At 33.5% G+C, this 15,587-nt stretch overlaps 1 protein-coding gene across 1 annotated transcript in view; it reads right to left on the reverse strand.

The window, feature by feature from the left end:
• The window catches only part of PRR27 (proline rich 27), a 28,032-nt gene extending 13,011 nt beyond the window's left edge, over positions 1–15,021 (reverse strand). The window contains exons 1-15 of the mRNA XM_012532496.2: positions 14,971–15,021; positions 13,504–13,530; positions 12,713–12,736; positions 12,588–12,629; positions 12,170–12,196; positions 10,614–10,637; positions 10,472–10,516; positions 8,768–8,890; positions 8,236–8,268; positions 7,209–7,236; positions 7,147–7,163; positions 6,796–6,822; positions 5,314–5,337; positions 5,181–5,225; positions 4,183–4,302 (exon numbers count right to left, since the gene is read on the reverse strand). Of these exons, the coding sequence (XP_012387950.2) occupies positions 4,183–4,302; positions 5,181–5,225; positions 5,314–5,337; positions 6,796–6,822; positions 7,147–7,163; positions 7,209–7,236; positions 8,236–8,268; positions 8,768–8,890; positions 10,472–10,516; positions 10,614–10,637; positions 12,170–12,196; positions 12,588–12,629; positions 12,713–12,736; positions 13,504–13,530; positions 14,971–15,021 (657 nt within the window). The remainder of the gene's footprint in view (positions 1–4,182; positions 4,303–5,180; positions 5,226–5,313; positions 5,338–6,795; positions 6,823–7,146; positions 7,164–7,208; positions 7,237–8,235; positions 8,269–8,767; positions 8,891–10,471; positions 10,517–10,613; positions 10,638–12,169; positions 12,197–12,587; positions 12,630–12,712; positions 12,737–13,503; positions 13,531–14,970) is intronic.
• Positions 15,022–15,587: the final 566 nt, after the last annotated feature.

Raw genomic sequence — 15,587 nt, forward strand, 5'->3', positions numbered from 1 at the left:
GAGTGTTCTACGAAGACAAAGATAAAAGGGATGGAGTGTTCTACGAAGGCAAAGAAAAATTATCTTAGCTTCTACCTCTTACCCTTTCAAAATATATGGCATATGTTACCTCCTTCTGAAAAACACTTCAGTGTTCAGCTTGAATAAGAAGCGAGCCTAAGAGGGCTTGGACAGAATGGAATACAATGAGAGGGTTAAAGGATTGGAGTATTCTACCGTGTCTAAGAAAAAGTCTCCAATTTTCAAATCTTTTCACCAAAGGTACATATCATGTACCTTCACTCCCCTGTGAAAACTTTCACTCCCCTGTGAAAACTCCTCCAATGTCTTCCCATCATAAGCAGATGCTTAACACAAATTTCTAAGCTCAAATAATTTTCATCTTTATCCCTTCCTCCTAAATCCACTTTCCTTTATCTTTCCCTATCCTTTTGTCTTCTTGGACGTGTCACCCCCTTAGAGTTTTCCCTTACATTCCATGCATGAATCCACTTATTTGCTTTTCCTGTTTCTCCATTTGTTGATACCATTAATGGGGGGCCTTGGAAGGTTTATGTTCTCAATGCCTGACTCCCTACTTTAGTGTGACAATGTGACCCGGGAGAGGAGGATTGAGGGATCTGGTGAAGATTTGGGATTAATGCTGTGGCAGATTATGAGCACAAATAAATCAAAAATTGGTAAAACAATGGTTGAATAGTACTGTAAACCTAGCTGTGTTTGGAGAATATAATTTGTAGTGTTCAAGGTTATCCATTATGAGAAGTAAAATTGCATTACCCAGAAAGTGTACAGTTATTTTGGTGGTAATCAAGCTGGTTTAAAGTGATTGTTAAAGGACTGTTTATATTATCATCCATAGCCTAGTGGGCCAGTATGAACAATGGAAATGATGATTACACACCAAAGAATGCACTTGAAATTTTATTTTCAGAGGAAAAGAAATGTAGTTCTGCAACTCAGAAAGAGTAGGGAAAGGATTTTAAATAATCATCAGCTAAGTTTTATGAAACCACCATACAAACCCAGTATATTCAACATGAACTAAAGGAAGAGTATAAATAATTCAGGAAATATTCTGCACAGTCGTCCTTTCCCTCAACATTTCTGTCTTATTAGTGGGCCTCTCCAAACATGTTGGTAGTATGAAGTGAAGTGGTAGATAAGAAAATGTAGAAGATAGATTTTCCAGGCAAGCCTAAAAAGAAAAAGATAATACTATATTATCTATTAGATTTATATTCAAGAAACAATGTATGCTTGTATACAGAACACACACCCATCCATCCTATTCTAGCAGAATGTTGTTATTTATAATGATTATTAGTTAATATATTTTAGTGTCCAACATGATACCTAGCACATAGTAGGTTTTTGTTTGTTTGTTTGTTTGTTTTTGCGGTACGCGGGCCTCTCACTCTTGTGGCCTCTCCCGTTGCGGAGCACAGGCTCCGGACGCGCAGGCTCAGCGGCCATGGCTCATGGGTCCAGCCACTTCGCGACATGTGGGATCTTCCCGGACCAGGGCACGAACCCGTGTCCCCTGCATCGGCAGGTGGACTGTCAACCACTGAGCCACCAGGGAAGCCCCATAGTAAGGTTTTAATAACTATTTGTGGAGCAATTTAATGAATGAGTGAAAATTGATAGCCAGGTTCTTCAATCCTGCATATAAAAGTAATATTTATATTTATTCATTAAGTGGTAAATATTTACATTTTTAGCCAATTTTGAAGGAAAATTTATTCTTATTTTCTAAATAGTTTATTAGACATAAAATGCTTTCTACATTTAAAACCCTTTTATCTAATTGAAATCTAGGTTTTAGGAAAAAAAATCATTATGCAAAATGACCTTGGGTTGATACTTTAAGAAATTGCTTAAAATTATTAAAATCTTTAAAATCTATGTGCATTTTTTTGTTTCTCTATTTCTTTTGTAATTTTTCTGCCAATTCAATACCTTTTGACTTTGTTTTTTCTCTGCCATTGCTTTGCTTAGTCTAGTTCTAATTATCTGAAAGACTTAGTTTATGACTTAAGTCTGATGCATCACGACCTTTTTGTACTACCAGCTACTTCTCATGCCTCTAATTTAGCATCTGGCACCTCATATTGCCATTCCTGTATCTTTGTCTAGAATAGAGCTTAATGAGGATAAGTTTGGTACCTTATTTCTGTCTCCCTCATGTCTCTCACAGTATAGAATACGTGATAAGCTTTTTAAAAGTGTAAAATAAATGTATAAATAACTATAGCAATGGAAATATTGCTATTTATAAAATACAGCTGTGATTTCAGCTCTTATTCACAATAGTTATTATTTTTCTCACATAAAATCATTTTTTGAAGTTGTCTGATCCTTTTCATCATTTGGAGAGCCAAAATGACATGACAAAGCAAATCATGTTTGTGACAATGTACTTAAAGCCAAAAAATCCCCTAGGTGGACTTTAGGTGTAGTTTGGCATCAGTAGTTGTGTGTTGGAGTCCTAGAGCTGGAAATCTGTGTTAGAGTCTTGGCTCTTCCACTTTTGCAGGGTGATTATGAACAAGTTTTTTTAACTTCCATGGGCCTCAGTTTCCTTATCTCAAATTGGCTGATAATATTAACCACCTCCTTGGTTTTTTGTGAATATGAAATTTTTTAATATAGGCAAAGGGCTTAGAATTGTGACTAGCATTGTAAGGCCTCAATAAATTACTACCACTGTTATTACTCATTTCTCTGAAACCTACTTTGTCTCATTGCAGGACATATAAAAGGAACAAGAAGATAACTTGAGTGAGACAGAATTCCAAGATTGGAGATGACCTATATACTGCAAGGACAACATAAGAAAAAGAAAAGGTGACTGCACAAAAAAGCAACACTGATGTTTATTCGTTTCCTTGGCCCTTCATCATGGCTTTAAAGCAATGGTTAAAATGTCAAAGAGAGACACTAAGAAAAGTAGATTTTGTGTATTTAAAACAGTGGTGATTTTTCCAGAGAAAATAATGCAAAGAATTTGTTTTAAACTAGCTTGTGTAGGAAAACTCTCTTCCACCAAACTGAAATTCTGAGTCTGAACTCAAAGGTGATAAGTTAACATCCCTGTGACCATTAAGCTTGTGACAATTTCCACCCAGAGCTGTTGCTTCTGGCTGAATGTGTTATCAGCTATAGAGAAACTTTCCTATAATTTATTTTCAAAATATTTATAAAATGCATGCAAATACACAGATCACTTACATTTGTGAATCAAAAAGGTGTAAGCAAAATTTAAAATATTTCATAAACCAAGTATGACTTAATTAAAGTTGAAACTCTATTAACATTATGCATTCTTCACACAAAAATCCTCTTTATTGTTTAAATTATAAGCCTAAAGATACTTACCATAATCAAGTGGAAGCAGTTAATTCAAGAATCTTAAAGGTATCTCTTTAAAAGAGAAAGGAATAATATATTTTAGCTATGTGCTTATAATAAAAAACAAAAAGAATATTTACCACCCCATGGAAATATTTAGAGCATCATTTTGGCATCTCATATTCAAACTACAGATGCTAAATTCTTATTTCCTCTAATCATGGGACAGATATCTTTAAATGCTACATGTATATCTAATAAATTAAATCATATTTTAAAAATCCTGAAAAAATGAAGTGACTTGACCAAAGTCAAAAGCTTATTTATGTCAGGGCTTCTGATTCCAATCCTATATTTTTATGTTAAACTGTCAGTTCTCTGGGTGCAATTTCCTGCTCTCCCACTTATTCCTAATGTTTAAAAAGTTTCCTAAGTCACATTTTTAAAAAAATGAAATAAAGGAGAAATGTTAATTAGAGTTTTGTCAGGCTACTTTTTGGAATTTCAGATACTTTTGTGAAATGGAAGTCATATTCTCTATGCTGACCCACCTTGAAAAATTGCTGTAGGAATAAACTGAAATATTATAAGCAAACACTTAAGAAATTTAAATCCAATGTAAACACAATTTATCATTATAATTATTTCTGCTTATTGTAACTATATTGGTACTATATGATTAATTTAATTTAATTTCCAGCCTAGAATTTTTACTTAATTTTGTTTCAGCTTCTACTTGAGAGCTTGTTGGAATTTAATTTCCCTATCTTATTTTTACTATAAAAGATAACTCGGTTTTTAAAATTAAAAATAAAAGGGAGAACTCACCAGATAGGGGATAACATTTGTCTTAACGTGATTCCACGGCTTCATAGTTTTCTGATACTGAGAAATAGTCTTGAGATACTGGGGCCAGGTTAATTTCTGATAATATTGGTTGATTTTGTCCTAGAAAAAAATATAATTTTTCCGTTATCCAATGCGTCAGAGCACTCTTGGACATAACCAAATAAACTAAAGCTTTATTTATTTGGATACATTCTAAATGATACCAAACAGACTTAAGCAAAGGAGAGGTTATTCATATAAAATTAACTCTATGCTTACATTCATAAAATAAACTGTAGGATTAAGAATATTCTTTGGTTATTTCAGACCCCAATGCCAAAATGCTTAAGCAGAAAAAAAAGAGAAAAGAAAAAAAAGGTGTGTGTAAGAAGGCAAGGGGATAATTTCTTAATTTACTAAATAAGTGTCTCAGATTGTGGCTTCTTTTCCATGTCTCGTGGAAACACCCTTGTCCTGAGAGTCATATAGAATGTGTGATTTATCTTAGAAGAATCTGTGACACTGAGTCAATTGTTAATCTCTGAGTGTCACTTACCTTGTAGAAGTAAATGAATTAATATAGAGAGAGCACTTGGTATAGTGCCTGTCACCTATTAATAAATATCCCTCTCCTCTGTGTTGTAGTTTGAACCATCTATATAGGTCCAACTATAGATTATTATAGAGATTAAAATTGGAATTAAACACAGTGACATCTGCCTTCAGGATAATTTCCTGTTTTTACAAAATGAAATATCAATGGGTTTTTAGAATAACTGGGGAATAATGGTTGGGTGGATACATGGCAATGATCCAATTAGTACAATGGGAGAATGTTTTTGTAATAGTTTTGACAAAGTTAGGGAAGACTTTTATAGAAATTAGACTGTATTAAAAATAGCGTTTTTTTGTTTTTATTTTTTATTTTTTGAGAGGATCGCAGTTCAGTGTCCAAGCTGAGACTGGTTGTGCTACAAAGGCTTGCATGGAAAATTTACCAGAAATTTTAGGCAATTCTTTTCTTCTTCAGTCAATGTAGTTTTCTGTTAATAATAAAAATAAACTGCGATAAATACAAAAGAAAATATGGGATAATATGTAATTAGTTTTGTTTGAATGGAAATTACTTACCTTAGTGAGTACTTCAGTTGATTCCTTAGGGAAAGAAAATGAGGATCAGCTTTACTTAGATAGCTCACGAGTAATTTTGTCTATAACATTATAGTAGAAAACTAGAGCTAATTATTTTAATAATTCAAGGCAAAACCACTGTTACCAAAAAACAAAGTACTACTTTATAGGAATGTATTATGGATTTAATGAGTTTAAATATTCATTATCAGAGCATTCTCTGTGTCCATATGATATTTGACTGAAAATATGTTTTGAATTTTCCATTTACCTATATTGTTCATATAATGTCAAATTCTCATGGAGTATATGCAGATGCAAAGGTGGGGAGAGAGAGAGAGAGAGAGAAAGGAGAAAAACTAAAACTAATCAGGCTGTTGAGGTATGTGGCAGAGCCTGCATGCCCTTTCTGGGAAGATCATTGTTTTCTTTTTTTTAGTGCCTGGGTACCCCCAATTTGAAAGAAAGGGTAAAGAATGCTTCCTCCTTCAGTGAAGATGAAGATGTTGGGTTGTGCCTCAGGCCACAAGACTGTGGGCCACAATCCATGCTCTCCAAAACTTCCTCTCCCAGGAAGTTTTCCCATTGTGCTTACACATTTGGCTCATTGTAACACAGCAAGTGTTCTTGAACCTGTGATTTACACAACTCATAACCCAATCCAGTATTCAACCCTTTAAACAGTGAGAGAGACTCAGGGTAGAACTATGGTGAAGGCAATTGACAGGATGTTGATTTGGCTTTGGCTTATTTTAAAAATTACTATTACCAATTAACCAGAGTCCAGTTGAACATTATCAAAAGCATGGGGTAAAACAGCTACTCTTGGCTATGTATCTTCGTCATTTCAGACCTCTAAAATGACTCTGTGTATATTTCTTACACATGTTTTTCTTTATGTCTACTGGCTATTTTGATGTGGCTCTGTTAAAAAATTATCAATACCTAATTTACTTAAAATAATTAACAGCAGAAAAGTACAGTATTTCTTAATAAACTAATTGTTTTATATTAAAAGTACCATTCTCCTCACTATATGAGCTACTAGAAGATTCCTTGAGAAATAAAAATGTAATCAAAATCTGGGGACCAGGATGATTGAATCCTTAGCAGTATATTTTTGATATTTGTGGAGTTAAAGATATTTCTCATATTACAAAAAGGATATTAGTATGAAAGGTAAAAAAGAAAAAGTAAAATTTCCAGTTCAAAAAATAGTAAAAGTTTGATTAAAAAAAAGAAAGAGGCAGTGGAACCATATAAAACTTATGTGGAAAGTCTGGCTTACATGGAAGGATTAATTGAAAGAATTCAGGGCAATTGAGAGAAACACATTAAAAGGTGGAGAGAAATTATATTTTTAAGTAACTTACAAATATAACTCTATTTTATTAAAAGCAGAACATTTCAGATAGACCTAACTATTCATATTAGTTTTTGAAAATATGAATTAAATAGTTTCATATAGAAATAATACCTTACCATATCAACAGTCTTCTTTGAATTTTCCTTAAAAAAAATTTAAAAAAGAATTAAACATTTTATTCTCACTGTATTGGTTATACATAATTTCATCTTGAATATATGCAGAAAACCCCTCTTTTATAAAGAAGAATAATTAATTTTATTTTTATTGTGTTTTCAATCGCTGTTGTATCCCAAAGATCTAAGATCATGTAAGGACATAATACTTGCTAAATACATATTTCTTAAGTGAGTGATGAATGACATATCTCATCAATGAACCAATAAATATATAAATATATTTTATCTGACTGAATGCATAGCCACATTGTTTCCCGCTTATATTTATGCAAAATAAGTAATACTTACTTTATAACCATAACAAACTAAAAAGTAATTTCTTAACTATATTTAATATAAGTGGTTTTGACTTATTTCCTGAGAGGAGCTGACAGATTCCTTAAAAAAAATTGAAATGATGCATTTAATCTTACTCGTAAAATTATTTCTCTTTTCTGAACTTTTTCATTCATTATTAAGTAGGAATAAAACTAGGCAATTTCTTGGACTTCCCTGGAGGCGCAGAGGTTGAGAGTCCGCCTGCCGATGCAGGGGACACGGGTTCGTGCCCCGGTCCGGGGAGATCCCACATGCCGCGGAGCGGCTGGGCCCATGAACCATGGCCGCTGAGCCTGCGTGTCCGGAGCCTGTGCTCCGCAACGGGAGAGGCCACAACAGTGAGAGGCCCGTGTACCACAAAAAAAAAAGAAAAAAAAAAAACTAGGCAATTTCTTGTGTAACGTGAAAATGTATTTAATCATGTGTGATATGCTGGAAGACGTTTGGATAACAGCACTTTGTATGGATCTGGATGAATTAGAGTTCTTATTTCAGAATGATACATTGGATTCCTCCCACTCTGTTTATAAAATGTAATATCTACACCATGTCTTCTGGTGTGATAGCAATATTAATGGTGACCTTTAAAAAAGAAGTAGTGTTAACATTTTTGGCAAGGTCTACTAGCACAGATCTAATCTTTGTATCCTTGGATGTGTACACTTTTGTTCTGCCTTCCCCAGATTTTTCTTTGAGATCTGAAGATCCGATTTTCCTATATTATGTAAATCTAGATTTATTGCTTAAAAACTACACCAAAGACTGTCTAGTACAGTGTATAATAAGTGTATAATATCTTTTTTGTTTTTTTTGGTATGCGGGCCTCTCACTGTTGTGGCCTCTCCCGTTGCGGAGCACAGGCTCCGGACACACAGGCTCAGCGGCCATGGCTCACGGGCCCAGCTGCTCCACGGCATGTGGGATCTTCCCGGACCGGGGCACGAACCCGCGTCCCCTGCATCGGCAGGCGGACTCTCAACCGCTGCGCCACCAGGGAAGCCCTAGTGTATAATATCTTGCTAGTTACCAGGGTATTGACTTTGTAGGAAAATGCCTTACCTCACTGGTAGAGAGCTGCTGTCTGCTTTGTAACCAAAAAAAGGGTCAGGAAAACTTTTGTTATTTATTCCTCATATGAGAAAAAGTTCCTTAAGACAGACTGTTTTATGAAACAAAATGGTAGACAGTACTTGGACCTTGGGCAAGTTACTTCACTTTCTCATATTTTCTTAACAATACAATATTTTTGTTACATGAAATTAATGATTACTATCCCCTCATATATTAGAGACTTGTTTGAGGAGCCAAGCAAAATGATGTAGGAACATACACTTAGAACAATTCAAATTAAATTTCTTATTTGTCACTATGGTTACTATTGTTATTTGTTACTACATTTGGGCTATTTTTTGTTTGCTATTTAATTTCTGAACTACAAGATTTTATTTGCATTTGTTCTGCTTTCTCAGTTACAACTCATTGGGACATTTTGTCTCTAGCTATTTTACATATATTTATCCTGATCTCATCCCTCACCAAAAACAAACAGAAAAACAAACAAGCAAACAACAAACAAAAAAGCAGCACTCACCACAGTGGGAATAAAGGGCTCAGCACTTCTCTTAACTTGAACCCATGGGTTCATAAGAGTTGGACCTTGATATAGAGCCTGGATATATTGGGGGAACTTCTGATAAAACTGACTTATTTTGCTCTAGAGAGAAAGAAAATTATCAATATTTACTCCAATGCTGAATTTCCTCCTTGTGTCAAAAGCAGATTTTGGAAGAACCAAGTTACTTAGAACTTTATTGAATTAGATAATTTATAAATGGTGGCAAATTTACCTAACAAGAATAGTTTAGTAACATAACATTTATTGTAACTGTTCCTACATTTATAATAAATTGCAAAATTAAAGAAATTGTCTGATTATTAAGGCCTCCAGAACAATATCTATGTGGAAAAAACAAAGGTATGTATAAGAAAGGAAAGGAACATTTCTTGAATTAGAAGGTAAGTGTCTGTCATTTTCTTTTCCATGTATGTAAGAAGTCTGGTCTTTGGAGTCAGATAGAACTGAACTTTAATTCCCTTAATCCTGGGTATTGGAATCCATGACCCTGCTCATATTGCTTAATTTATCTGAGCATTATTTACCATGTAGGATTATATTTGTTAAAATATATAGCAGTTTTCATAGTGCCTGCTATGTCTATCTATCTATATATCTTCTATCTATCTATCTATCAGGCTCAATAAATATTCTAGTAAATTCCAGAGCCTTTGATCTGACTCTGATGATTTTTTTAGAGACTAAATATAAAGCCACAGTGGCATCTTCACTCAGGAGAATTTTAATTTCATAGAAATTTGAAAATAAATGGGCATGTAGAATGTCAACTGGTCTTTAGAATTGCCTGGGAATAATTATTGGATGAATTCAGAATTACCTTAAAAGAGTGGTACAAAAGGAAAATGCTACTAGAAGCATTTTGATAAAGTTAAGAATGGCCTTTCTAGCAGTCAGAATTTCCTAAAAAGAGAGGTCTTATCTGGGGAGTCCCAATTTTTAAGTATTCAAAGAAAGACTGCTTCTGTTCTAAAGGTTTTAGGTATGTCTGCTCTGTGTAGGGATATGATAACAATAATTGTTACCTTCTTTTTAGATGCACCTAACTACTGTGCTCCAAGCAATTTTTTGCATAATTGAAATACATATCATCTAATGTAATTCCTCAGGGTCAATATAACTATCTTCATTTTTAGTTGAGGAAACTGTAGCTTGGAGAGGTTAAGTAATGATTTGTGAAGTTGTGGTTGGAATACAAGTTGCTAACTCCAAAGCAGGTGCTCTTTCCTTGTGCACACAGCAAGCTTCTCTAATCCGCAGAGGATGGGTTACATGACCTCCTATATATGGCTTGGAAACCTTTACACTTGCGATGTCTTTCTATGACACTGTTGTCAAAGAAAAGTTGAGTGGACAAAAATGTGACACCTCAACTACACTGGTATCTCACTCACACCATTTAAACTTGAAACACATTTTCTAAAGTTCATAATTCCTTCAAAATCAGTTGGATAATTGCTCAACACTCATTTTTCTTAAACTATAAATCCACAAGTTTGATAAGATAATAGCTGGAAATTAAAGTAACAAAAAATATATTACTTACTATAAATTGGGGGTAAATAACTCATTGGGATGGAATGAGTTGTGTGAACATTTGGGAGAAGAAACAGCAATACTATCATGGTTTACTTGAAATTATAATTTGTACGAGAAATTTACCAGTTGTTTCAGGTATTGCTTATCTTCCACAGTAACCTTAACTTTCTGTTAAGAAAATAAAAGCACTTGCTATAAAAATACACAAAAAGAAAACAGGGCTGGGTGATATGAATTCCATTTTATTTGAATGAAAATTACTTACCTCCCTGGGAACTTCAGCAGGTTCCTTAGGGGAAGAAAAGAAGAATTAACTTAACTTGCATGATTTAGCCTTAAAGTTGTACTAGAGTAGAAGGGGCAGTTACTTAAATATATTTATGGCCCAAGCTACTATTACTGAGAAATTATGTTATTTATTACAGATTAAATAAATTACTGAGAGCCCTCACTCTATGTCAAATTAATAACATGTGACTGAAAGTATGTTTCATTTTAAAGTTTTCATCAATTCTATGTTATTCATACAATATCAGATGCCTAGGGAGTGTAGACAGGTGACAAAAATATTACAAAGTAGGACTAGTGAGGTGTGTGACAAACTAAATCCTGCAAACCCTTTCTACAGGACACAATTGTTATTTATGAGAGGCCGCCATTGGCTCTCCATTTGAGGCAGACCTGAAGCTTAGAGAAACCGTAAAGCAGACTTCCTAGACACTAAGTAGGAAGTCTTCAGGCTATGCCTCAGGACACAAAGCTCCGGGCCATGGCTATGCTTCTTCCTTTCCAGACACTTTTTCCCACTGTGCTCATTGCTTGGATATTTCTACCACAGCATGTCTTTATTATACTAGTGACCATTCCCTCTTTCACCCCCGCTTAAACAAGAGGTTCTCAAATTTTAAAGTGCATAAGCATGCCCAGGTGATGCTGATGCTGCTAGTTGAAAGGTAGCGCTTTGAGAAACACTGCCCTAAGCAATATTGAGAGGTTTTTCAGGCTAAAACTACACTGAAGGTGAATGATAGGTTCTTGATTTGACACTGGCTTGATTTAAAATGTACTTTCCTCTGGAGTCAGATACCTGATATGTCTGTCAAAGAGCACCAATATACATTGTAAGAGTTTTGTGTGAATTATAGTAGAATTTTCTATTTGTTGATAAACATACAACCAGTGGTATTTATCATTGTTTATTGCATTTATTGTTGTATCTCCAGAGACTATCATATTTATTATTGTACTCCTAGAGGCTAAGGTAGTGTTGGGGACATAGTTCTTGTTGAATAAATGCTTTGTCAAGGGAATGAATGGATGCACAAGATAATTTTAGGCAAGGCATGGATAAGCTTTTCTTTCTCATTGTAATAGTCCTTACTTATTTTATTATGTATTAGGAAAAATAAATCATTAACCCAACTAACATGCCTTTGGAAGTAAATATATATTGTTTCTGTGATACACAAATTGATTGAGTCAATTTTAAGAAAATATTGCAATAGAAAAATAATTTTAAAAAGAAGAAAATAAGTTTGAGACTTCAAGAATGAAAACCATTAAAAGACAAGTTCTTCATTCCTCATAGAATCTGGGAATGAAATGTATTAGTTGATTCATGGGAAGATATATTTTCTTCATTTGAATTAGTCATAGAATTAAGAGAAGATGGTATACTTTTGGTCTCATTCTTTAAAGATAATCTTGGTTTTCAAATTTGATTGACTTGAAATATATTTTCCAAATCCAGGTTAATTTCAATGTGGTTCTAATACTATATTTTACTTCACATTGTACTACTGATGTGAAATCAATATATACCTCACAGGTTGTGGAACAAATGTTCTCCTAAAAGAAAACAAAACCAAAAGGATATAACATTTACTGAAATCCAGGGTAATATTCTTGAGCATAAAGTGATAGCAAAGAAAATATAATTTTTTGAACAAAAGGGTACAGAATTAAGGAAGAAAAGTAAAGGTGATGAACTTTTAACAAGAAATTCTTTCTAAGATATTCTGCTTTAAAATTGTGGCTCAAAAATGGCTCACAAGTCTTTTCCTGGAATTCTTTTCATATTAGTCCATAGCATTTTGGCGAAACAATGAAAACATCACCATTTTCACAATCATAATTAAAAATAATAATCTTTTTGGCTGAATGAGAAAGTGACCCATGTTTGATAGAAAAAGCAGTCTCATCAATCGAAGATTAACAGACTAAAGTAATCAGGATGTACCTTGCTGGGATGAAGGATCACATTCTTTCCCTGCTTATATTTCTACGAACTAAATAAATTTATTTTATAACTTTGATTAAAAAAAGAAAGTTAAAATATATTTAATTTAAGAATTTAAGACTTACTTCCTGGGATATGTTGATAGATTCCTTAGAAAGAGAAAGACAATATTACTTATTTACCTAAATTAAATTCATTCTAGCTTAATACAATATCAATCTACAACCATTATCCATTGGGTAGATAACATATTAGTTTTTACCTGAATTACACAACAAAGTTAGCCAAAGTTTCACTCCCTCTACATAATTATTATATTTCAGATAACTAACTAATTTCACATTGTGCTTTGGTTTATGAATAACTGAATCAAAATCTCTCCCAAATATCAGCCACAGGGAAGAAAGAAAATATTTCCTCTGTACAATTTCCAATGTTCTTTTTTTTTTTATTGTTATCATGTTTTGTCTTTTTAAAAGAGATTAAATACATCACAAGAAAACAAGAAAATGCTTAGGTGACCTTGAAGTTGTCTGTCGGCATCTGTTATGGCCAGGAAGTCATTTGGAAAGCAGCATTTAACATAGTTCCAGAAAAGCTTGAGTCCTCATTGCAGAAACATAGAATGGATTCCTGTCATTGTACTCACAAAATGTTCATCACGACTTGTGAACAAACATCATTAATATTGAGAGGTCTTCAGAAAAGATGCACAAATCTAATCTTGGTGATTTGAATGTGTAGATTTCTTGGTCTTTACTCCTCCATATCTACTTTTTTTTATGGCTTCACTTCTAATTGTCTCTGACTGTAGTTCTAGACTCACTTGTGAAAAAAAATTTTAAGGACAAGGGTTTAGGGCATATTATGTTTTTACTAAGTGAAAGGATTTTATGTTGACACCAAAGTGTCTTACCTCACTGGAGGAGACATGTTCCATCTCCTATAAAAGAAACAAAAACAAATACAAGTTTCAGTTTTATGGTAGATTTTAAATGCCAAGCTCTCTCACTATTTTTATTTTGTTTTGTTTTTATTGTTCTTGTTTTGATGGCAAGAGACTTTTAGAAATTTGTTTCTGGAAATGTGTAGTGTTTAGTTGATTTTTTTATTATTATTGTAATATTCTATGCTCTAATATTAATAAGCAAATCATTCTGTACTTCAAATGAATCCTTTTTATAGCTTAATGTATTTATTGCTTTTAGGAAGTGTTGGGTTCTTAGTTTTTCAGTATTTGATATTAATCATGTCACATTTTAAAATATAATATGATGTATGTGCAGATGTGCTACAGAATCTTAAAATATTATAATACCATCACATTTTGTTTTATTTCATTTATGTTAATTGATAGATTTAATTAATCTTAAGGAAAATACTGACAATTACTGATTTAGAGAGAAAGGGAGAAGAGTAGTTAAGACTAGGAGATTACAAACAGAAGAAAGAAACAATGAAGCTTGGTGTAAGATTGATCACTGAAGCATTATTACTATATTTTTCTGTTTGCCTAACTAGAATTCTTACTCTGGCTATGCTCTTGGATTGGCTGTAAACTTAATAACAAAAACCTTTCAAGATTGATATGTGAGATATGGAAATGCAAAGGAGGCAAAGAACTCTGGTTACCCTGATGATATAGTGCATTTGTAGGGAGTGAGACACTGGGTATGGGAGAGGGATTGGCAGCACAGGCTGCAGGGTAAGGGAAAAACTGAGTTACTCCTGAGGAAGTTAATAGATTGTGTGCCTGTGTCTTCGAAGCACTTCACATGAAGAATCTAGTCCTTCTTTATCATCATGTGATATGAATATTATTATTACATTCTCACTAGAAGAATAAGATGCTTTGAGAAGTTAAGGGATGACTTTGCATTAGGTTATTTGGCAAGTAATTTTCAAAGTTAGTACTCTTCAACACATGCTTGTTTCCTGTCTAAGAATCATATCTGCTGAGGTACTGTAGTCAAGAATGATGGAATTCTGACATGTGCTTGAGAGATGGTTTGGGAATCTACATTTTACCTGTCGCTCTCCCGAACTTTGAACGATGTCCGTGTTATGGTTTAATATGTTTCTAACTTTTAGGAAGTGGTTCTTGGAGTGAAAATAGTTTCCCAGTAAATTCAAACAGATATGGAAGAAAGTGTATGCCTTTTAACCTAAGACTAAAATCTTTCCAACCCTACAAGGAGAACATTTTATAAAAAGTATTTTTGTCCACCTTGATATCTTGTGTAAGGTGAGGCCAACGTCATCTTTGATTATAGGTTTTAAACGTCACACTTCCTTGCTGCCTACCCCTGCCGTTGTCTGCATAAAAGATTCACTATTCTTATATTCAGGTAATAGATACTCATAAATATCTTATTATACTTACATGCTTTGCAAGAGCAACAGCCAAAAGGCAGGTAAAAAGGAAGAACTTCATGTTTACTTGGTCCTGTGAAATAGATAGGGAGCTAATCAATAATAGTTTTACTCTCCTTAAAATCACATATTTCCTTGTTAATTATGTGTTATTTATCTTTGTACCAGTTAATTAGGAAAGGGAAATGAAGACTGATAAAAGCAGATTCACCGAGAAACACATGGATATGAATATGATGAGTTTTTTATAAGGAGAAATTAACACAACATAATGAAAAATCTTAGTTTCTAAATTGTGGAAGTTCCTTTGGGGCTTAGCAAGTTAGTAGAATAATTGACCCTATGTATAAATGGTTAATTTATTTATTAATTTACTCACTTATTCAATGAATACTTGCTACCCTGTGTCAGGAACCATTCTAGACATGAAGATACAGTGGTGAAAATAATAAGTTATGCTTATACTAATAAGGCCACATTATTTACAATTCTTCTTTAATCTTGTAGAGAATCACTATCAGAAATGCAAAATCATTTTGAAATCAGATTTCAGGTGAGGCAAAAAGGGCCTGGCTCCCTCATAAGGGGAAGAATTAGCAGGTAGAAATAACACTGTGATGGGTACAA

Source organism: Orcinus orca, chromosome 4 (genome assembly GCF_937001465.1).
Source record: "Orcinus orca chromosome 4, mOrcOrc1.1, whole genome shotgun sequence".
NCBI lineage: Eukaryota > Metazoa > Chordata > Mammalia > Artiodactyla > Delphinidae > Orcinus > Orcinus orca.